The following is a 23150-nucleotide window of genomic DNA, read 5'->3' on the forward strand; positions in this document are numbered from 1 at the left end:
AAAGCCATAGGGAACCTGCACAAAGACGTGCTCTGCTTCCTGAACCAGATCCTGAAGTGTTTGACAACAAGCAGGAACATCCCCACCCGACATTCCCCATCAGCCTTGAATCAGACACGCTTTACAGGCAGCCGCTGCGTGAGTTTACTGGATGGGCTAGCTAAGAGAAGGGAAGAGCTTTCACTTCTCACCAGCTTTCAAGCTATGTCTTTGGAATAAATCCCCAGTTCCATCATTTGTGTGGTACAATAGAAGGACAACAGTGAAAATAAACTTGAAGCACCACTCAGGACTAAGATGTAATGTTCCCACTTAGTACTTCTCTGCTGGTAGAGAATCTTGGTTTATGTTCACGTTCTTTTCTGTCTGGAGCTGAGCAAGCCTTCCTTTAGATTAAAACACAAGTCTCTTAGCTGACTTCGGTGGGGCTTCGCATCGAACATAGCAGCAGACCTGCAAAAAAACTAGCAACTATACAACAGATACTTATATTTCCATTTTGCAAGCAGAAGGGCACTAATGTAAGTGCTTGCACCCCTTTTCTGTTTAAGGCCAAAACCTGATAGTTAAAATCACAGGACCACTGTGTTCTGATCCCAAAGGACCCAGCATTACGGGTCTCCAGTAGAATCAGCCTGTTCACGGTTAGCTTTATCTCAACATCACCCGCCTGCTGTCAGGAAAGCCTCTCCACAGGATGCCCCAGTGAGTCATTTCCTTTCCTCAGCCGCAGCCCTCCATCCCTGCCTGGAGAGCTGTCGCCTTCCTCCCAGAGGCAGAAGCCAGCGAGAGCCCTCGGGATGCTGCTGCTCCCACTCCTGGCCCTGGCTGCAGCCTGGTCCTGTACGTTCCCCTTGTCACCACGGCACAGCGCGGGGCAGCAGCAGCAGCAGCAGCAGCAGGAGGCACCCCGTATTTACAAGTGTGAAGGAACAGCAGGCTAAGAGTGTTTGTTGTGTTTTCTCTCCTCTTTCTAGATGGACAAGCACAAGTGCTTCTGAAGCAGAGTGTATCCATTACCAGAGGCCAAGGTAAAACTGCATGGATCGAGTGTATAGCTGAGGGCATATCCAACTTCCAGTCTGCAATTATACATTGGTACCGACATATCCCCTCCAAAGCTCCCGAACGGATTCTGTATATCGGATCAGGTCAAGCTTCGTATGACGACAATGCCTATAGGAGCAAGTATTCTTCTTCAAAGAGAGGTACAAATGTCTGCACTTTCTTAATCAACGGCATTAACTCCAACGATGAAGGTACCTACTACTGTGCCTACTGGAAGTCCCACAGAACTAGCAGACCACAGGCAGCCTCTACAGAAAGCTGCCCATCCCCTGCGCAGCAGGCTTCCTGTCAAATGCAGAGAACCACGGTTGTACCTTCCTGCCACTAACGCATCCCAACAGGTTTAGGCTGAGTATGTAAGTATAAATAACGGGCAAGGAGCAAAGCAAAGCAATTCATGTCTCTGTCACAAGGTCAAGAGAAGAACATGAACTTTCTGTACTAGTTGTGAGATGAGACTCTTAGTTGTGTACCCTGCTATTGACAAAGCCCTTAAAAAAAGGAGTCCAGAGTAGATCATCTCTTTTGGGTCAGAAAAGGAGCAATGTTTCTCAGGGAAAAGCATGGTATGTGGTGGCTGCTGCCCAAGTAACCATATGCCATGAAGTCTTTGCAGGGCACCTTTTGAGGGCTCTGAAGTGAGGGAAAGTACAAGAAAAAGCAGAGGGCAGCAAGCAGCTGGCTGCGAGCCATGCATGCTTCACCCTGGCTTTGCCACAGCCGCTGGGGCTCTCGTGCAAAGGAGGCTCCAGCTGTATTTGTCCAATTTGGTGCCACAACCCCACCATCAAGGCAGGCAGGCACTTGCACGTAGTACTTGCTCAACCGCCTTGCTGTTTGCAGGACACTACTGCCAGAGGAACCGGCCCAGAGGAGCTGAGTGCCGTCCCAGGAGGACATCCTGGGGACAAACCGTGTCTGGTGTAGAGACATAAGGCTGACCAGACACTTGGGAGCTGTAAGAGATGATAGTTAACTATGACTTATCCCATTTGGGCTACCAAAGCAGGCAGTATATTCCGGGAAAGGATGGTGAAACATCCTTCTGGGACAGCTTAGGGGTGCCTGAGGAGAGGAGAACATCCTTTCTAAGAGCCAGATTGCACAATTTGTGTTTTTATGTGTGTGCTCAGCAGGTAGTCTGAGAGGTAGGTAGGTATGTGGGTGGGTAGGTAGGTAGATAGATAGATAGGTAGGTAGATAGATAGATAATGAGAAACTATTTCAGATGATTGAGTATTTTAGGTCCTTTCTACACTGTTAGTGGTGTGGTTTAGCTTGTCAGTAAATGTAAACATCTCGATGGCAACAAGCTGAAGAACAACCATTGGATGTTCTGAGTGAGTCATTTCCTCCTCCCGGTTGCTTGACGCTTTCTGCACCTGATGGGCTTTATAATGGATTTGTCTTCATTTCATTTCCAGGTTTCATTTGCAATGCAGTCCTGACACCAAACTCCAGCGGTTTCTTCCCCTCACACAATTTCTCTGCTTCCCCAGCCAGGTGGAGACGCGCAGGCAGTGCCAGTGCAAACCCCAGCGCTGCAGAGGGAGGTGAAGGGCAGCTCTGCCACCATGGAGTGCAAAATGAGCACCAACGACTACGTGCACTGGTACAAGCACCTTCCCGGGGAGCCCCCAAAGAGGATCCTGTACATGTCGGGACAGTCACCTTATTTTGATGACAGCGGTGATAGAAGCAGATTTCAAGTCTGGAAGCATCCTACTGAGCTGCTTTATCGTCTCACGATAGATGTTTTAACCCCAAGGGATTCCGGCACTTACTACTGTGCGTATTGGACGTATCAAGGCATCACAGCCTCAGAGGCGCAAAGACAAGCCGTACAAAAAGGCATTTTGCACTTTGAACCACAAGCTCTGAACTCTGCCAAAAATGCAGATACTTCCCTATTCCACCCACCTCTCGTGATTTTCTGCAGCCGGGTAGGAAAAACAGCATTGTACCGTGACAACTGTGACAAGTATCATGCTAATAAGGAGTATTATCATTGCAGTACTCACAGCTATCTGTACCATCCAGAACGTGGAGAGTCCCAGTCACTTCAGGGTAAATAGATGGGCCTTTGCTCTTAGGATGAAGGCTTGATTATCCTGCAAGCACTCACCTGACAGTGAACATGGCTGGTCTGTGTGTGTGGACAAATGGGAGCTGTAAATTTCTCTTCTCTGTTAGAATCCTTGGAGCAAGCAGAGAAACATATCTACATCCCCTCAGTGCTTTCTCTTGAAAAAAAAAAGACATGAATGTAAACGAAGGAGAGAAGACCAGATGATCTTGCACACCCTCCTTCATATTCTTCTTTTGTCTTCCTTTGCATTTCACTCACTACAAATTCCAAATCCATGCGCTCTCAGATATTAACTCTAGGTCAGCTTGCTTTCTTTGCTGACATTGTAGGATGTCAGGATTCCTCACAACCAATCTAGGAGGTTTCTGGCATGAGTTGATGGCAACTTTCACACACAGGTGACTGAGCAGCCAGCAAGGAAGGGTGCTCTGCTGGGGCTCCTACGCACAAACAAGGGAGAACTGGTTGGGGGTGTGCAGGTCAGGGGCAGCCTTGGCTGCAGTGACCGTGAGCTGGTGGAGCTCAGGCTGCTGAGAGAAGGGAGCAGGGCAAAAAGCACAACCCTGGACTTCAGGAGAGCAGACGTTAACTTCTTCAGAGACCTGCTTGGAAGAATCCCATCGCATACAGCCCTGGAGAGAAGAGGTGTGCGGGAGAGCTGCTTGATAGGCAAGAATCTCCTCCAAGCCCAAGAAAGCTCCATCCGGACAAGGAGGAAATCAAGCAGAGGCAGCAGGAGGCCTTCATGAATGAGCAAAGAGCTCCTAACTGAACTCAGGCATAAAAGTGAGGTGTACAGGAGGTGGAAGCAGGGGCAAGTGACCCAGGAGGAGTCTGGAGCTGCTGTTTGATCATGCAAGGATGGCTTTAGGAAAGCAATAGCCCAGCTGGAGTTGCATTTGGCAAAGGATGTAAAGCCAAATAATAAAGCATTCTGCCAGTACATCAGCAGCAAAAGACAGACTGAGGAAAGCTGCTGAATAGGGCAGGGAACCTGGGGATAGATTACCTGGAAGCAGCCGAGGTACTCAATGCTTTCCTTGCCTCAGTATTCACCTCTAAGACCAGCCTTCAGGAATCCCAGGCCCCTGAGACCACAGGGAAAGCCTGGAGCAGGGAAGACGTTCCCCGGTCTTCCTTGGAGGATGATCAGATTAGTGAGCACTTAAAGCATATGTAATTACACATATGTAATTCCGCGGTGCATGACGGGATGCACCCGCCAGTGCTGAGGCATTGCAAAGCCACTCTCAGTTCTCTTGGAACGGTCACAGCAATCAGTACAGGTTCCTGAAGACTAGAAGAAAGCAAATGTCACTCCTGTCTTCAAGAAAGGCAAGAAGCAAGACCCGGGGCACTACAGGCCTTTAGCCCCATCTCAAACCCTGGGAAGGAGGTGGAGCAACTACTCCTGGAAACCATTGCCAGACACACAAAGGTGAAGGTGGTGCTCAGGAGTGGTCAGCATGATTTTAGAAAGGGGAAGCTGTTTAGAGAGCTTTAGGGCATGAAGCTATCTGCAAAGTGGATCTTGGCCACTTCATCATCTTGGGAGTCTCCTCTCCCAAGTAACGAGTGAAAGGACAAGAGGAATTGGCCTCAAGTTGCATCAGGGGAGATTTAGATGAGATATTAGGAAAAGATATTATCACCAAAAGAGTGGTCAGGCATTGGAACAAGCTGCCCAGACAGGTGGTGGAGTCACCATCCCTGGAGGTGTTCAAAAAACATGTAGACGTGTAGACATGGCGCTTTGGGACATGATTTAGTAGACATGGTGCTGTTGGGTTGATGGTTTGACTTGAGGAACTTATAGGTCTTGAGATTCTATGATTCTATAATCAGTGACTAGTCTATCTGGTGATAATTTGAACCGGGAAAGGTATTTTGTTGAAAAAGACTCTGGCCACTGCATGTGTGCTCTTGGAATAGTAACCATCAAGTTTGATCTCTAAATAGGTCTGCTAGGAGACTTGCTGTGTTAGAAAGCTGCAGTGAAAAACCCAGGCAGTGCCTCTAATTGAGATATTCAATTGTGTGAGACCCACTCACTACCATATTCCTTTCCTCTTCATTTGGGGTCAGGTGCCTGACAGATTGCTGCTGCCTGATCAGAAGAATAGCGATGTACTGCTGTGTTTTATACATGTGGTGGTAGTTTTTGGCAACAGTGGCTTGATTTCGGGTCCTCCACACACAATTGCCAACACAGTTTTCACTGTGATTAGCTCCAATTAATCCTTAATTCTCCTTCACATCCCATGCAGGGTAGCCTGACAGGAAATTAAATAAACTTTCCCACAGTTATGTATTGGGAAGAGAGGGACCCTTTCCATCGCCAACACACAGAGGCAGGGGTCTCTCCTTGCCTGCCTCTCCCTGCAGCCCTGCGCTCACGGGCACCTTTCCAGGCCGGTTAGCAACACGTGCTTAGCCCTGGCTTGCTGCATGTGGCCACAGCCAGCAGGAGGGAGGCCAAAGCAGCTCATCTCCCTCACGCCTGGCAAGCTGCAGCCTAGGATCACCGGTCACAGGGGAGCGTCCCACAGCACCAGCCCCACTCAGTGAGATGCCCCTTCTGCAACGGTTGCTCACAGCAGCCCTCTCCGGGCTTGCTTTTGTTTTCCAGTCTTCCTTCCCAAGAAGTGTTTGCATCTCATCTGAGCTTCGAAACAGAAATCCTGCGGCTGTGCATTTCCTCCCACCCTCAACACCAAAGCGGAGGCACATCCCCAAGGTGCAGCTGTCCCAGTCGCTGCCAGCTGATGGGCTCCAGCTGCTTCGGTGGAGGGCAGCACCAGCACAGGGGCACCCCGGGCACTTGGGTGACTAAGCTGCAGCAGCAAAAGCAGCTCCCTAACTGAGTGGCTGAACACCTCCCGTCTGCTCGGGCTCTCGGCACCTCTCCACACTCTGCTGGGGAATGGCACGCATTCACCATCCACCAACATGACCTCCAGGCTGAAACCTTCATGCCCAATACACAGCTGGAGCTGCTCTCCCTCACAACTGTGTTTCAGTGGCTCTGGGTCACGTTTTCAAGGGACACAATCCTTGATTTACCAGTGCTTCTCATCTTCACCTGAAAAGCAGACAGGACTACAACCTTCTAAGCAATTTCAGCATTTGCCAGCCTGCAGCAGATTTTCTACAAATGTGACCCATCTGCTTGCGCACAGAAGACCTGCCCCTGAAGGCTGCTCAAGAGAGTGCCCTCCTCCTCCCACACAACACTCTCCCCATCTGGGCTCCCTTTCACCCTCCTCTGAGTCTCAACAACAGCAGAGCCTGACAAGCAAACATGCTGCTGCTGGCAGCGCTTCTGGCCACAGCTGCTTGCTCTTGTAAGTCCTTCCCTATTTTCCTACCTCTCCTCACAGACACCCATGGCTCTGCTGACAGGCACCTTCCCCAAATCCCTCCATTCCACCTAATTACTTTCTCCTCCTTTTTTTTTTTTTCTCTCCCTAGATGGATTTGCACAACGAATTCCCATGCAGAGCCCTATATCCATCACCAAGGCTAAAGGAAGTGTACAGCTGGATTGTCACGTTAAAGACGTCTCTGAAGATTTTGGTGGCCTTGTCATACACTGGTATCAACAGAAGGAGGGTAAAGCTCCACAGAGGCTACTGTTCTTTTCATCAGGGACAGCTTCAGTTGACAGTGGCTTTCAAGCAAACAGGTACATGGTTGAAAAGGTTTCTGGACAGAAACGGTGTGTTCTTACAATAAAAGATGTAATTCCAGATGATGCTGCTACTTACTACTGCGCCTACTGGGAATCTCACTGTAATAGAAATCCAAAGACCATCAAGGCAATAAGAAAAACAACCCCAAACCCCTCCCTTAACATCTGAACCACAAGGCTGTAACTGTGTCACTGCCCTGTCTTCTTCACTCCATCTGACAGGATCTGCAGAAAGACAAAACCTTTTTCTGCTGCCCAAAAAGAACAGCTGACCAGCACAATTGTCCTTGGCAAAGTCTGGGTTGATGTTAACACTCTGGTCTTCAAACACACATCTACTATTTTAAGGGCAAAGGAAATCTTCACTGCCTGAAGACTTAGCACATAAATACTAGAAACTGACCTGCTTGTTTGGTGCTGTTTGCACAGCCGTGGCAGGAGTCTGGTGGCCCTGGAGCAGGGCAAATATTGCATTGATTTTCTAGTCCAGCCACTGTTCTCCCAAAGGAAAGAGAAGGCAGGAAAAGAAAGACAACATGCTGAAGAAAGTGCCTCGGTGGTGGGAACGATTTGCTTGCCACAACCTAACACATCTTAGAAAAGGTTCCCCACTACAGTCTGCCTGCTCCACATGTCAGCACCTCTAAGTGCCTGGAAAAATTGTTTACCTAATTCGCATACCGTGAAATCCCATATGGACCAATATAATTCAGAGATTTACAGTCTCTTATCTGTCACAGCTGATGATGTGCTGCTTAGAACCATCCTCTTCTTCCATTTCATGTTAAGGCACAAAGGATAAACAGGGTTTGGTTTTTTTTTTTCCCTTGCCTTCCCTTGCCTTCCCCTGCCCTTCCCACTCACTCCCCCATTCCCACTGCTCCCCGCAGGAGCTCAGGGGACACCTTCCTCTGCCTTGACACACAGTGTCTCCAGCTGGCACCCAAGGAAGTCCCCACCTCCTCCCATGCACCACTGCTCACGCTGCACCAGGGCCGGTTTCCTTCTCCTTGGAGTCTCAAACGACAGCAGAGCCTGACAAGCAAACATGCTGCTGCTGGCAGCGCTTCTGGCCACAGCTGCTTGCTCTTGTAAGTCCTTCCCTATTTTCCTACCTCTCCTCACAGACACCCATGGCTCTGCTGACAGGCACCTTCCCAAATCCCACAATTCCACCTAATTACATCATTTCTCTGTTTTATATTTTTTTTTTCTAGATGGATTTGCACAAGAAATTCCCATGCAGAGCCCTATATCCATCACCAAGGCTAAAGGAAGTGTACGCCTGGAATGTCACTTTAAAGATGTCTCTGAAGATTTTGATGGTGCCTACATACACTGGTATCAACAGAAGGCAAATAAAGCTCCAGAGAGGGTGCTCTATTTTTCAGGGGTAACCACTGTAGATGACGGCTTCCAAGCATACAGGTACATAGTTCAAAAACTTTCTAGCCAGAAACTCTGCATTCTTACAATATATGACATCATTCCAGAAGACACTGCTACCTACTATTGCGCCTACTGGCATAGTCACCGTGGTAGATACTTAGAGATCACCTAGACAAATAGTCCCTCAGTGACTCAACCACAAACAACTTGAAAGATCCCCGCTCACATCCCCTGGTGTGGATGAGCTGCCTGGCCTCAGGCGCAGGCTCTGGAGAAGCAGGACATGCTCGGTGCTGACTGATGCCTTGGAAGCATCAGCTGCCAAAAGCCAGAGATTTTGACCCAGCAAGTGCAAAGTGCAAAGGGGATCGTGCTAATCCTCTCTTAGACTCTTATTGTTCATATGATGGTTCTTAAATCTTACCTGAGCCATGCTCAGAACTGTTTGAAGATAGGCATAGCTGAAAGGCTACGCTCTCTTCCTAGCTTCTGCAAGAAACCGCTTATTTTCAGGACAAGAAGGATGCCACCAAATCTGTCTGCACCCTGGCAGTGAGCAAAGGAACCCTGCAAGACTCCGCTCCCTACTACTGTGCTAGGTGGGACACACAACAGTAGAAAACCATCAGGAACCTGCACAAAGATGCAGGTGCTCTGCTTCCTGAACCAGATCCTGAAGTGTTTGACAACAAGCAGGAACATCCCCACCCGACCTTCCCCAGGCAGGAAGGCAGGGAGGAAGGCAGGCAGGCAGGAAGGCAGGCAGGCAGGCAAGAAAGTAGGCAGGAAGGAAGGCAGGCAGGCAGGGAGGAAGGCAAGAAGGCAGGAAGGCAGGCAGGCAGGCCAAAGCACCAGGGAAACGGGGAGCCTGCATTCAGGTGTCTCCCACGCCACAAGGAGCAGTGGGATAGGATGACTCAGGTGTGGAAGCAGACACTTTCCTTATTCAAGATGGCAGCAGTGTTCCAGATAGGCCTGAAGTTTTTTCCTAGCTCATGATTTCCTAGCTGAAATCAGAATAACGATCAATGTTGAATTCAGTTCCATGTGTTGCATAGCCCTCACCACTCATGTCTCAAAAATGGCTCGAATGAGCTCATCAAAACCACTTACTGGTTCTCTACACTGAGCTGGTTTCACAGATTCACAGATTGGTAGGGGTTGGAAGGCACCCCCAGAGATCATCGAGTCCAACCTCCCTGCTAGAGCAGCATCACTTAGAGCATGTGCACAGGATGGCGTCCAGGCGGGTTTTGAATATCTCCAGAGAAGGAGACTCCACTACCTCCCTGGGCAGCCTGTTCCGGTGCTCGGTCACCCTCAAAGTGAAGAAGGTTTTTCCTCATATGCAGATGGGACTTCCTGGGTTCCAGATTGTGCCCATTGCCCCTTGTCCTGTCACTGGGCACCAACGAGAAGAGTCTGGCCCCTTCCTCTAGGCATCCACCCTTTAGATATTTATAAGCATGAATTAGATCCCCTCTCAGTCTTCTCTTCTCCAGGCTAAACAGACCCAGCTCTCTCAGCCTTTCCTCATATGAGAGATGCTCCAGTCCCCTAATCATCTTTGTAGCCCTCCGCTGGACTCCCTCCAGTAGTTCCCTGTCTTTCTTGAACTGGGGCACCCAGAACTGGACACAATATTCCAGATGTGGCCTCACCAGGGCAGAGTAGACGGGGAGGATAACCCCCCTCAACCTGCTGGCCACGCTCTTCTTAATGCACCCCAGGATACCGTTGGCCGCCTTGGCCACAAGGGCACATTGTTGGCTCATGGAGAACTTCTTGTCCACCAGGACTCCCAGATCCTTCTCCGAAATGCTGCATCCCAGCAGTTCAACCCCTAACCTGTACTGGTGGATGGGGTTATTCCTCCCTACGGCCAGGACCCTACACCTGCCCTTGTTGAATTTCATTTGGTTCCTCTCTGCCCAGCTCTCTAGCCTGTCCAGGTCTCGCTGAATGGCAGCACAGTCCTCTGGTGTGTCGGCCACTCCTCCCAGCTTAGTATCATCAGCAAATTTGCTGAGGGTACACTCTGTCCCCTCATCCAGGTCATTGATCAATATGTTGAAGAGGACTGGACCAAGCACTGACCCTTGGGGCACACCACTGGATACAGGTCTCCAGCTAGACTCTGCACCAGTTATCGCAACCCTCTGGGCTCTGCCATTCTGCCAGTTCTCTACCCACCTCACTGACCCCTCATCCAATCCACACTTCCTAAGCTTGCTAACGAGAATGTTATGAGAGACAGTATCAAAAGCCTTGCTGAAGTCAAGGTAGACAACATCCACTGCTCTCCCTTCATCCACCCAGCTTGTCATGCCGTCATAGAAGGCTATCAGATTGGTCAGGCATGATTTCCCCTTGGTCAATCCACATTGACCCCTCCCAATAACATTCTTCTCCTCCTCCACGTGCTTATTGATAACCCCAAGAATAAGTTGCTCCACCATCTTCCCAGGGATGGAGCTGAGGCTGACTGGCCCTGTAGTTCCCTGGGTCCTCCTTCTTGCCCGTTTTGGAGACCGGAGTGACATTGGCTTTCCTCCAGTCCTCAGGCACCTCTCCTGTTCTCCATGACCTTTCCAAGATGATTGGGAGTGGCCTAGCAATAACATCTGCCAGCTCCCTCAGCACTCGTGGGTGCATCCCATCAGGGCCCATAGATTGGTGGATGTTAAGTTTGCCTAGATGTTCTCTAACCCAATCCTCCTCGACCAAGGGAACGTCTTCCTTTTGCAAGACTTTTTCTCCTGCCTCCAGGCTTTGGGTTTCCTGATGGCCGACCTTAGCAGTAAAGACTGAAGCAAAGGCGGCATTCAGTAACTCTGCCTTCTCTGTATCCTCCATCACCAAGGCACTCACCTCATTCAGCAGCAGGCCGACATTTTCCCTAGTCTTCCTTTTGCTGCTGATGTACTTGAAAAAGCCCTTCTCATTGTCCTTGACTTCCCCTGCCACTTTTAATTCCAACTGGGCCTTAGCCTTCCTTGTTGCATCGCTACACACTCTGACTACATTCCTGTATTCCTCCCAAGTGGCCATTCCCTTTTTCCACATACTGTCAAATTCTTTCTTCCCTTTGAGTTTTTTCCAGCAGCTCCTTACTCATCCACGCAGGTCTCCTTCCTCCTTTGCTTGTCTTCCTGTTCTTCGGGATGCGCTGATCTTGAGCTCGGAGGAAGGGGTGTTTGAATACTGACCAGCTCTCTTGGGCCCTCTCACCTTCTAGAACTTTAACCCATGGGATTCTCCCAAGCAGGTCTTTGAAAAGGCCAAAGTTAGCTCTCCTGAAGTCCAGGGTTGTAATCCTACTTACTGGCCTGCTCCTTCCACGTAGGATCCTGAACTCCACCATATCATGGTCACTGCAGCCAAGACTGCCCCCAGCCTTCAGATCTTCAACCAGTCCTGCTTTGTTTGTTAGTACAAGGTCCAGCAGCACCTCTCTCCACGTGGGCTCCTCTACCAGCTGTGTCAAAAAGTTGTCATCAATGCCCTGCAGGAACCTGCTGGACCGTGCACGCTTGGCCGTGTTGCTTTTCCAGCAAATGTCGGGGTGGTTGAAGTCCCCCATGAGGGCCAGGGCCTGCAATTGTGAGGCTGCTTCCAGCTGTCTGCAGAAGGCCTCGTCAACTTCCTCTTCCTGATCTGGTGGCCTGTAGTAAACACCCACAACAGTGTCACCCATATTAGCTATTAGCCTGCCCCTTAATCCTTACCCATAAGCTTTCGACTCTTCTTGATCCACCCCTAGACGGAGCTTGATACATTCCAGTTGCTCTCTCACATAAAGAGCAACTCCACCACCTCGCCTTGACGGCCTGTCTCTCCTAAAAAGTACCTTACCATCCACGACAGCATCATGCAAGCTATCGCACCATGTCTCTGTAATTGCAATGAGGTCATGGCACTGTGACCGCACACAGATCTCTGGTTCTTCCCATTTATTCCCCATGCCGCATGCAACGGTGTGCAGGCATTTTAGAGAGGTAATTGAGCGTGGATGTTTCCCTGGAGAGGTGCAGGAGGGTCCGCCATAGCCACACACACCTTTGAGGCAGTTGCCTTTCTGGTTCTCATCTTGGGAGGCAGTTACGGGACATTTGGTGCTACTCTGGTTGGCTGGGCTTATTCCCCAGTTCTATGCAATGGCATGGGCTTTGCCATTTTGGACCCCACTCCCTGAATCCTTTAGTTTAAAGCCTGCTTCACCAAGTTGGCCAGCCTGCTGCCAAAGATCCCCTTGCCTCTTCTAGACAGGTGGATCCCATCCCTCTCTAACAGGTTCTAGTCAAAGAAATTCCTATTGTCATAAAAGCCCAAACCCTCGTGATGGCTCCAGCTAAGTAGCCAGGAGCTGATATGCATTATACGCCTACTCCTGGCTGCCCCCTTCCCTCCAACTGGTAGAATGGAGGACAAGATAACTTGGGCACCAACGTTTTCCACTTGCACCCCCAGGGCTTTATAGTCTTCCTTGATTCTACCCAGGTTCCAGCTTGCAGCGTCATTCATGCCCACATGAAAGAGTAGCAGTGGACAGTCGGCTGTGCTCTTGACAAGTTGGGGCACCCTCTCAGCAACATCTTGGATCCTGGCTCCCAGAAGGCAGCATACCTCTCGTGATTCCCTGTCAGGTCGGCAGGTGGGTGCCTCGGTGCCCCTTAACCAACAGTCTCCCGCTACAAGCACTCGTCGCTTCTCTTTACGGTATCCACTGTGTGCTGTTGGTAGAGTTTCTCCTTGCGCATCTTGCTCGTGGGTGTCTACAGCTGTTGAGGCTTCATATCTGGTTTTGGTTGTGAAGCTGGAGGGTGAAGACTGAAGCGGAGCCCTACTTCTGTGGCTCACCAGGGTCCAAGGTGCCTCAGTCTCTGTGCTGCCCACTACAGGTACTTGGTTATGAAACCACCTATCTATCTCTGTCTCGGACCCCCTAATACTGCGCAGCCTTTTTACTCTTTCCTGAAACTCAGCCACCTGACGTAACAGATCATCAAAGGTACTTACCTTTTCACCAGGAGAAGGGTCTGGGCACTCGCTGCAACCTACCGCCTGTACTGAAGTCTCCTTTCTTACCACTTCCGTCTGGGTGAACGCATCAGTCGTCTCAGGGGAGATGGTCTCTGTAGGAACACTGGCTTTAGCTCTAGGCGAGTGCCCACCATTTTGGCAGAGACCTAGAGCACTTCCCTGGGCTGTGGGCCTACAAGCAGATTACAGGGCTGTACCCTCACAAACTGCCGTGCAGCGCCCTGTTCGCAGCGCTCCCTACAGCCGTTTAAATCTCCTGCGGCTGCTGGGATGAGTGCAAAGACTCCCTGTGACTTTGGATGAGAAACTCTGATCAATTTGGGGGCAGAAATAGGAAGTGTGTGAATCACTTCACGGTGCTGGGAAAGTTATATCTTGTGTAAGCCACTGATTTCTAATTTCAAAACAAAGAACCCCGATAGCATCAGTATCAGTAAACTGTCATTATAAGGCATATTTTCATACGGTCTGGGTGAGGAAGCAGCAGAGACGGGAGTTAGCCTGGGGAGAGGCCTGTTCGTCAGCAGGTGTTCAGACCTCAGTCTTGAACTTTCTTCAAATCAGGTTCTGGCTTCTTTGATTAATGCCGGCTGCTATGAAAATACTTAGGCCCGTGTGCAGCATTTGGCTTGAGATGTGTACAGTATTTTGGTTAGAAAATCAGATAGTAAACCATATCAGACACACAGACGATGTTCTAAAAATGCCTCTCTTGCAGGTTTGAGAACATAAGAAGAAGATGAAAATGGGTGTATTACTACTGATGTCCTGCAGATGTCATGTAAGTTGATATTATAAAGCATTTCCGTTTAAGCTAGAGAGCTAAGCATGTATTTTAGCCTGTTAAAATTTTGATGCATATTCATGATTTTTAAATTACTGGAGCTGTCAGTAAAAGTTTGAAAACACTGGAGCTTCCTTTGCAGTACTGGGTAACTCCACACACTGACTGTAGGAACAGGGATTTCAGGCAGAAGCCATGTTGCAGAATCCCCTTTGATGTTCAAGGTTCAAAATGAATGGGACAAATTGTTAAAGGAAGAGCTTCAGCGGTATTGTCACGAGATGAAAAATCATCCTGCGCTTGGAGCCTCCAACATCTCAGTCAATGAGAGAGTGAGGGAATGAAAACCTGATCTCTGTCTAGTACCCATTTGGGAGAACAGGGTTCTCACTAGAAGCAAAGATATACCCAGGCAGAAGTGAAGCAAGGGGACCTCAGGCTACAAATAAGGCAGAAACCTGTAAGAGTGGGGCAATGAACTGCTGAAGCAACCTGCCTATGACTGTGGTACAGTCTCAGTTGCTGGTCACGAGGCAACTTCCTTAAAGAAAAGCTGTAGCTGCTCACACAGGGCTTAATTTTGGGAGCTGCTCTGGGCAGTGGTATCCTTTTGCAGGGTACCACCACTTGCAGAAACTTCCATGAGGGGACAGAGGAGATCTCTTGCGGCCCCAGAAAGCTCGAGGCATTTAGAGGAGCTGCCACTGGGTGATGGGTACCTGAGCCCCTCATTTCTTCTCCTGAGGTGCCTGCTCCCTCCTGCTGGGGACGGACTCTGCTCCTGGCTGGCTCAGGGAGGCAGGCTCGGCACCGCGCAATGCACGTGTTGCTGCTACAAGGGCTTCTGGCTGCGTCAGCCCTTTGCTGTAGATGTGAGTCGCAGGGGCTTGGGAGAGTCCTAGTCTGTGAGTCCCTGGGGGCTGGTCGCTGCTGTCACAAGAGTGCTCTTTCTCTGCTGTCCTTGTAGATGGAGCTGCGCAAAGCCTCAGGCAGCCAAAACCAGCTATTTTGCCTGCTTTTGAAGGGCCTCTCTCCTCTTCCATCCTTTGGTCGCCACTGCACCTTAAAAATCCAGATATGAAGAACTGATTTTAAAAGTTAGCGCACATCAATCATATGTTGAGGAAAATAAAATGGTCACACTTTACTCATCATCTCAGCAAATTCCCTGGGGAAAAAAAAAAAAAACAAAACAACAAAACTTATGTTTTCCTCAGTAGTGGGCTCTCTTCTTAAAAAGTTCTTTTTGGTTTTTGGGTTTTGTTTTTGTTTGTTTGTTTCCCTTCTACTCAAGTGTTAATCAACGGCAACGGCTTGTACACAATTAAGGCATCACAGCTGGCACAGCCTCACTGGGTGGTACTAAACCAAGATCTGCTTCATCCCTGCTTCAGTCTCCCCCTGACTCTGTCCCTGTCAGGAAGCCATAAGGAGGGCAGCAACAATGTGGCTACTGAGCACTTTCATCCTGACGGCTGGTTTTTCTTGTACGTGCCACGCTCACTTCGCTGCCTGCACATCCCCCGGTGGCAAAGGGGATGGTTTCTTAACTCACCTTCACGTTACTAATTTTCTCTTTCTTTCTCACAGGCAGTTCTGCACAAGATTTGCAGCAGACCCCCATATCCATCACCAAGGCAGAAAGCAAAACAGTGCTAATCAACTGTCATGTCTCCGATCCTGATTTTAACAACGTTTTCATTCACTGGTACAGAAAGAGGCCAAACACAGCTCCCAAGCGCATTGCCTACATGTCCTCCCGGCTTTTCCTTGAAAACAAGTCTGATGATGGGAAATTTAGTATTGAGAAGGATGCCACCAAATCTGTCTGCACCCTGACAGTGAGCAAAGTAACTCTGCAAGACTCCGCTACCTACTACTGTGCTAGGTGGGATGCACAGCAGTAGAAAGCCATAGGGAACCTGCACAAAGACGTGCTCTGCTTCCTGAACCAGATCCTGAAGTGTTTGACAACAAGCAGGAACATCCCCACCCGACATTCCCCATCAGCCTTGAATCAGACACACTTTACAGGCAGCTGCTGCGTGAGTTTACAGGATGGGCTAGCTAAGAGAAGGGAAGACCTTTGGATTCCCACCAGCCTTTAAGCTATGTCTTTGGAATAAATGCCCAGTTCCATCATTTGTGTGGCAGAGCAGAAGAACATAAGGGAAAATAAACTTGAAGCACCACTCAGGACTGCAGATGTAATGTCCCCACTTAGTACTTCTCTGCTGCTAGAGAATCTTGGTTTATGTTCACATTCTTTTCTGTCTGGAGCTGAGCAAGCCTTCCTTTAGATTAAAACACAAGTCTCTTAGCTGACCTCGGTGGGGCTGTGCATCGAACATAGCAGCAGACCTGCAAACCAAACAGCAACTGTACAACAAATGTTTATATTTCCATTTTGCAAGCAGAAGGACACTAATGTAAGTTCTTGCACCCCTTTTCTGTTTAAGGCCAAAACCTGATAGTTAAAATCACAGGACCACTGTGTTCTGATCCCAAAGGACCCAGCATTACCGGTCTCCAGTAGAATCAGCCTGTTCACGGTTAGCTTTATCTCAACATCACCCGCCTGCTGTCAGGAAAGCCTCTCCACAGGATGCCCCAGTGAGTCATTTCCTTTCCTCAGCCGCAGCCCTCCATCCCTGCCTGGAGAGCTGTCGCCTTCCTCCCAGAGGCAGATGCCAGCGAGAGCCCTCGGGATGCTGCTGCTCCCACTCCTGGCCCTGGCTGCAGCCTGGTCCTGTACGTTCCCCTTGTCACCACGGCACAGCGCGGGGCAGCGGCAGCAGCAGCAGCAGCAGCAGGAGGCACCCCGTATTTACAAGTGTGAAGGAACAGCAGGCTAAGAGTGTTTGTTGTGTTTTCTCTCCTCTTTCTAGATGGACAAGCACAAGTGCTTCTGAAGCAGAGTGTATCCATTACCAGAGGCCAAGGTAAAACTGCATGGATCAAGTGTATAGCTGAGGGCATATCCAACTTCCAGTCTGAAAATATACATTGGTACCGACATATCCCCTCCAAAGCTCCCGAACGGATTCTGTATATCGGATCAGGTCAAGCTTCGTATGACGACAATGCCTATAGGAGCAAGTATTCTTCTTCAAAGAGAGGTACAAATGTCTGCACTTTCTTAATCAACGGCATTAACTCCAACGATGAAGGTACCTACTACTGTGCCTACTGGAAGTCCCACAGAACTAGCAGACCACAGGCAGCCTCTACAGAAAGCTGCCCATCCCCTGCGCAGCAGGCTTCCTGTCAAATGCAGAGAACCACGGTTGTACCTTCCTGCCTCTAACGCATCCCAACAGGTTTAGGCTGAGTATGTAAGTATAAATAACGGGCAAGGAGCAAAGCAAAGCAATGCAGTGTGCTGCATCTCAGCTGGTATAATGCGCTGTGCTGTGCTGGGGGAAATAGGGCACTCCTGTGGGTGACGATGGCAATAACCGCTGAATTACACAGTGTCACAGACTGTCTTGGCTGAATACAGATACTTTCCCACATACCGTCTGAGCTAGCAAAAATGAAGCATATGGCAGGGAGGGAGCATGGAAGGAGGATATTTCCACTGACAATCTAGCCTGGGAGACTTCAAATCCAGGTCGCAATGGAGATACTGGTGCTTCTCATCGCTGGTCACTCCCACCTTAATGGTTATGATGACAATGACTATGTTTAACACCAAGACCCCTTAGGACCAGCCAGACAGCTGGGAACAGAGCCACAGTGAAATTTCACTTATACAGCACTGGTGGTCACAACCCGTGTCCGTGGGAATGTGTCACAACACTCGAGTGTGTCATTTCCTCTCCTCACTGGGGGTCCATCCCCCATCTGAGGTTCATTACCTCAATTCCTACAGGCCCAGCCTTCTTCTCTGAAAACAGCATTGCTGCAGCTTCTTCTTGCAGCTTTATCTTGGCCTTGCAAGATACCTGCCTCTCTGGCTTTCACATTTAAGTGGGCTAAGAATAAAGACAGAGTCTTCAAGTCAGTACACTCCACATTTACAATATTGGTCTTTTTTCTTTCATGGTAGATGTCTACACTACAAGATCTGACACTAATTCATGTCTCTATCACAAGGTCAATGGAAGAACATGAACTTTCTGTACTAGTTGTGAGATGAAACTCTTAGTTGCGTACCCTGCTATTGACAAAGCCCTTAGAAAAAAGAGTCCAGAGTAGATCATCTCTTTTGGGTCAGAAAAGGAGCAATGTTTCTCAGGGAAGACCGTGGTATGTGGTGGCTGCTGCCCAAGTAACCATTTGCCATGAAGTCTTTGCAGGGCACCTTTTGAGGGCTCTGAAGTGAGGGAAAGTACAAGAAAAAGCAGAGGGCAGCAAGCAGCTACGTGCCCAAATGCCTCGCTGTTTGCATAACACTCTTGCCAGAGGAACCACCCCAGAGGAGCTAAGTGTTGTACCAGGAGGACATCCTGGGGACAAACCATGTCTGGTGTAGAGACATAAGGCTGACCAGACACTTGGGAGCTGTAAGAGATGATAGTTAACTATGACTTATCCCATTTGGGCTACCAAAGCAGGCAGTATATTCTGGGAAAGGCTGGTGAAACGTCCTTCTGGGACAGCTTAGGGGTGCCTGAGGAGAGCAGAACATCCTTGGGAAGGGCCAGATCTCCACTGTTACTGCTCCTTTCTACACTGTTAGTGATGTGGTTTAGCTTGTCAGTAAATGTAACCTCCTCGATGGCAGCAAGCTGAGGAACGACCATTGGATGTGCCGAGTGAGTCATTTCCTCCTCCCAGTTGCTTGACGCTTTCTCCACCTGATGGGCTTTATAACGTTTTTGTCTCCATTTCATTTCCAGGTTTAACCGACATGGAAACCATGTTGCTGCTTCCAGTCCTTCTTGCAACTTCATTGTGGTCCCGTAAGCCCTTTTTCCTCTCCCCTCTCCTTCCCATGTGCCGACAACGCAGTCCTGGCTCCAAACTCCAGTGGTTTCTTCCCCTCGCACAATTTCTCTGCTTCCCCAGCCAGGTGGAGATGCGCAGGCAGTGCCAGTGCAAACCCCAGCGCTGCAGAGGAAGGTGAAGGGCAGCTCTGCCACCATGGAGTGCAAAATGAGCACCAACGTCTACGTGCACTGGTACAAGCACCTTCCCGGAGAGCCCCCAAAGAGGATCCTGTACGTGTCGGGACAGACACCTTATTTTGATGACAGCGGTGATAGAAGCAGATTTCAAGTCTGGAAGCATCCTACTGAGCTGCTTTATCGTCTCACGATCGATTTTTTAACCCCAAGGGATTCCGGCACTTACTACTGTGCGTATTGGACGTATCAAGGCATCACAGCCTCAGAGGCGCAAAGACGAGCCGTACAAAAAGGCATTTTGCACTTTGAACCACAAGCTCTGAACTCTGCCAAAAATGCAGATACTTCCCTATTCCACCCACCTCTCGTGATTTTCTGCAGCCGGGTAGGAAAAACAGCATTGTACCGTGACAACTGTGACAAGTATCATGCTAATAAGGAGTATTATCATTGCAGTACTCACAGCTATCTGTACCATCCAGAACGTGGAGAGTCCCAGTCACTTCAGGGTAAATAGATGGGCCTTTGCTCTTAGGATGAAGGCTTGATTATCCTGAAAGCACTCACCTGACAGTGAACACGGCTGGTCTGTGTGTGTGGACAAACGGGAGCTGTAAATTTCTCTTCTCTGTTAGAATCCTTGGAGCAAGCAGAGAAACATATCTACATCCCTTCAGTGCTTTCTCTTGAAAAAAAAACAAAAAAGACATGAATGTAAACGAAGGAGAGAAGACCAGATGATCTTGCACACCCTCCTTCATATTCTTCTTTTGTCTTCCTTTGCATCTCAGTCACTACAAATTCCTACAACAGCCCAGGAAACCTAATTGTATTGTCACCATTTCTCACCTGATATCTGCAGGACAGAACTGAAAACCTCGGCCATGGGCGAAGCCCCTAGCAAGCAGAGACTCTCAGGCCCTTTGGGTTAAGTGTACTGAGTTTTGCAAATCAGGTTCTACGACCAAAGGCTGCTTCTAGCAAAGCTGGCATTTGCCTGACAGCTAAGTCAGAAAACTGAAATAGTTCCTGAGTTAGGACAGAGTGCACATGCTCAGTATCCTGTGAGAGACTCCTCTGATGCCTCTGCACCTTCAAAAATAAGAACAAATACCTCCATAGTGGTGGTTTTCCAGTTCCACGGGCTCTCAGCATTGTTTTTGCTGGACTTTTGCTATGACTTGAATATGTGATGCCTTGCCATAGAGGTTTCTGGCCTCCTTAACTATTTGCAAAATAGGTTGTAGTATGTGTGCCCTCAGATATTAAATCCAGGACAGTTTGCCTTCTTTGCTGACATTGTAGGATGTCAGGATTCCTCACAACCAATCTAGGAGGTTTCTGGCATGAGTTGATGGCAACTTTCACACACAGGTGACTGAGCAGCCAGCAAGGAAGGGTGCTCTGCTGGGGCTCCTACGCACAAACAAGGGAGAACTGGTTGGGGGTGTGCAGGTCAGGGGCAGCCTTGGCTGCAGTGACCGTGAGCTGGTGGAGCTCAGGCTGCTGAGAGAAGGGAGCAGGGCAAAAAGCACAACCCTGGACTTCAGGAGAGCAGACGTTAACTTCTTCAGAGACCTGCAGGGAACCTGGGGATAGATTACCTGGAAGCAGCCGAGGTACTCAATGCTTTCCTTGCCTCAGTATTCACCTCTAAGACCAGCCTTCAGGAATCCCAGGCCCCTGAGACCACAGGGAAGGCCTGGAGCAGGGAAGATGCACCCTTGGTCTTCCATGGAGGACAATCAAATCAGTGAGCACTTAGAACGAACAAATGTAATTCCACGGTGCATGACAGGATGCACCCACTAGTGCTAAGGAAACTTTCCCACAGTTATTTATTGGGAAGAGAGGGACCCTTTCCATCGCCAACACACAGAGGCAGGGGTCTCTCCTTGCCTGCCTCTCCCTGCAGCCCTGCGCGCACGGGCACCTTTCCAGGCCGGTTAGCAACACGTGCTTAGCCCTGGCTTGCTGCATGTGGCCACAGCCAGCAGGAGGGAGGCCAAAGCATCTCATCTCCCTCGCGCCTAGCAAGTGGCAGCCCAGGATCACCGGTCACAGGGGAGCGTCCCACGGCACCAGCCCCACTCAGTGAGATGCCCCTTCTGCAACGGTTGCTCACAGCAGCCCTCTCCGGGCTTGCTTTTGTTTTCCAGTCTTCCTTCCCAAGAAGTGTTTGCATCTCATCTGAGCTTCGAAACAGAAATCCTGCGGCTGTGCATTTCCTCCCACCCTCAACACCAAAGCGGAGGCACATCCCCAAGGTGCAGCTGTCCCAGTCGCTGCCGGCTGATGGGCTCTAGCTGCTTCGGTGGAGGGCAGCACCAGCACAGGGGCACCCCGGGCACTTGGGTGTGCCGCAGCTGGGTGACTAAGCTGCAGCAGCAAAAGCAGCTCCCTAACTGAGTGGCTGAACACCTCCCGTCTGCTCGGGCTCTCAGCACCTCTCCACACTCTCCTGGGGGATGGCACGCATTCACCATCCACCAACATGACCTCCAGGCTGAAACCTTCATGCCCAATACACAGCTGGAGCTGCTCTCCCTCACAACTGTGTTTTAGTGGCTCTGGGTCACGTTTTCAAGGGACACAATCATTCTCACCTTCACCTGAAAACCCAACGGGACTACAACCTTCTAAGCAATTTCAGCATTTGCCAGCCTGCAGGGGGTTTTCTACAAATGTGACCCACCTGCTTGTGCACAGAAGACCTGCCCCTGAAGGCTGCTCAAGAGAGTGCCCTCCTCCTCCCACACAACACTCTCCCCATCTGGGCTCCCTTTCACCCTCCTCTGAGTCTCAACAACAGCAGAGCCTGACAAGCAAACATGCTGCTGCTGGCAGCGCTTCTGGCCACAGCTGCTTGCTCTTGTAAGTCCTTCCCTATTTTCCTACCTCTCCTCACAGACACCCATGGCTCTGCTGACAGGCACCTTCCCCAAATCCCTCCATTCCACCTAATTACTTTCTCCTCTTTTTTTTTAATCCTAGATGGATTTGCACAAGAAATTCCCATGCAGAGCCCTATATCCATCACCAGGTCTAAAGGAACTACACGCCTGTACTGTCACGTTAAAGACGTCTCTGAAGATTTTGGTGGCCTTGTCATACACTGGTATCAACAGAAGGAGGGTAAAGCTCCACAGAGGCTACTGTTCTTTTCATCAGGGTCAGCTTCAGTTGACAGTGGCTTTCAAGCAAACAGGTACATGGTTGAAAAAGTTTCTGGCCAGAAACGGTGTGTTCTTACAATAAAAGATGTAATTCCAGATGATGCTGCTACTTACTACTGCGCCTACTGGGAACCTCACTGTTACAGAAACTCTAAGATCATCAAGGCAATAAAAAAACCCCAAAACCCCTCCCTTAACATCTGAACCACAAGGCTGTAACTGTGTCACTGCCCTGTCTTCTTCACTCCATCTGACAGGAGCTGCAGAAAGGCCAAACCTTTTTCTGCTGCCCAAAAAGAACAGCTAACCCGCACAATTGTCCTTTGCAAAGTCTGGGTTGATGTTAACACTCCGGTCTTCAAACACACATCTACTATTTTAAGGGCAAAGGAAATCTTCACTGCCTGAAGACTTAGCACATAAATACTAGAAACTGACCTGCTTGTTTGGTGCTGTTTGCACAGCCATGGCAGGCGTCTGGTGGCCCTTGAGGGGAGCAAACATTGCATTGATTTTCTAGTCCAGCCACTGTTCTCCCAAAGGAAAGAGAAGGCAGGAAAAGAAAGACAACATGCTGAAGAAAGTGCCTCCGTGGTGGGAACGATTTGCTTGCCACAACCTAACACATCTTAGAAAAGGTTCCCCACTACAGTCTGCCTGCTCCACATGTCAGCACCTCTAAGTGCCTGGAAAAATTGTTTACCTAATTTGCATACCACAAAACCCCACACGGACCAATATAATTCAGAGATTTACAGTCTCTTATCTACCACAGCTGATGATGTGCTGCTTAGAACCATCCTCCTCTTTCATTTCATGTTAAGGCAAATAGGACAAA

General features: G+C 49.4%; 1 gene segment (V, D, J or C); it reads left to right on the forward strand.

The window, feature by feature from the left end:
- Positions 1-15508: 15508 nt before the first annotated feature.
- Positions 15509-15971, forward strand: LOC129202391 (T cell receptor gamma variable 9-like). The segment is given in 2 exon segments: positions 15509-15551; positions 15655-15971. Coding segments are annotated over 2 exon segments (360 nt in total).
- Positions 15972-23150: the final 7179 nt, after the last annotated feature.

Source organism: Grus americana, chromosome 2, assembly GCF_028858705.1.
Source record: "Grus americana isolate bGruAme1 chromosome 2, bGruAme1.mat, whole genome shotgun sequence".
Taxonomy (NCBI): Eukaryota; Metazoa; Chordata; class Aves; order Gruiformes; family Gruidae; genus Grus; species Grus americana.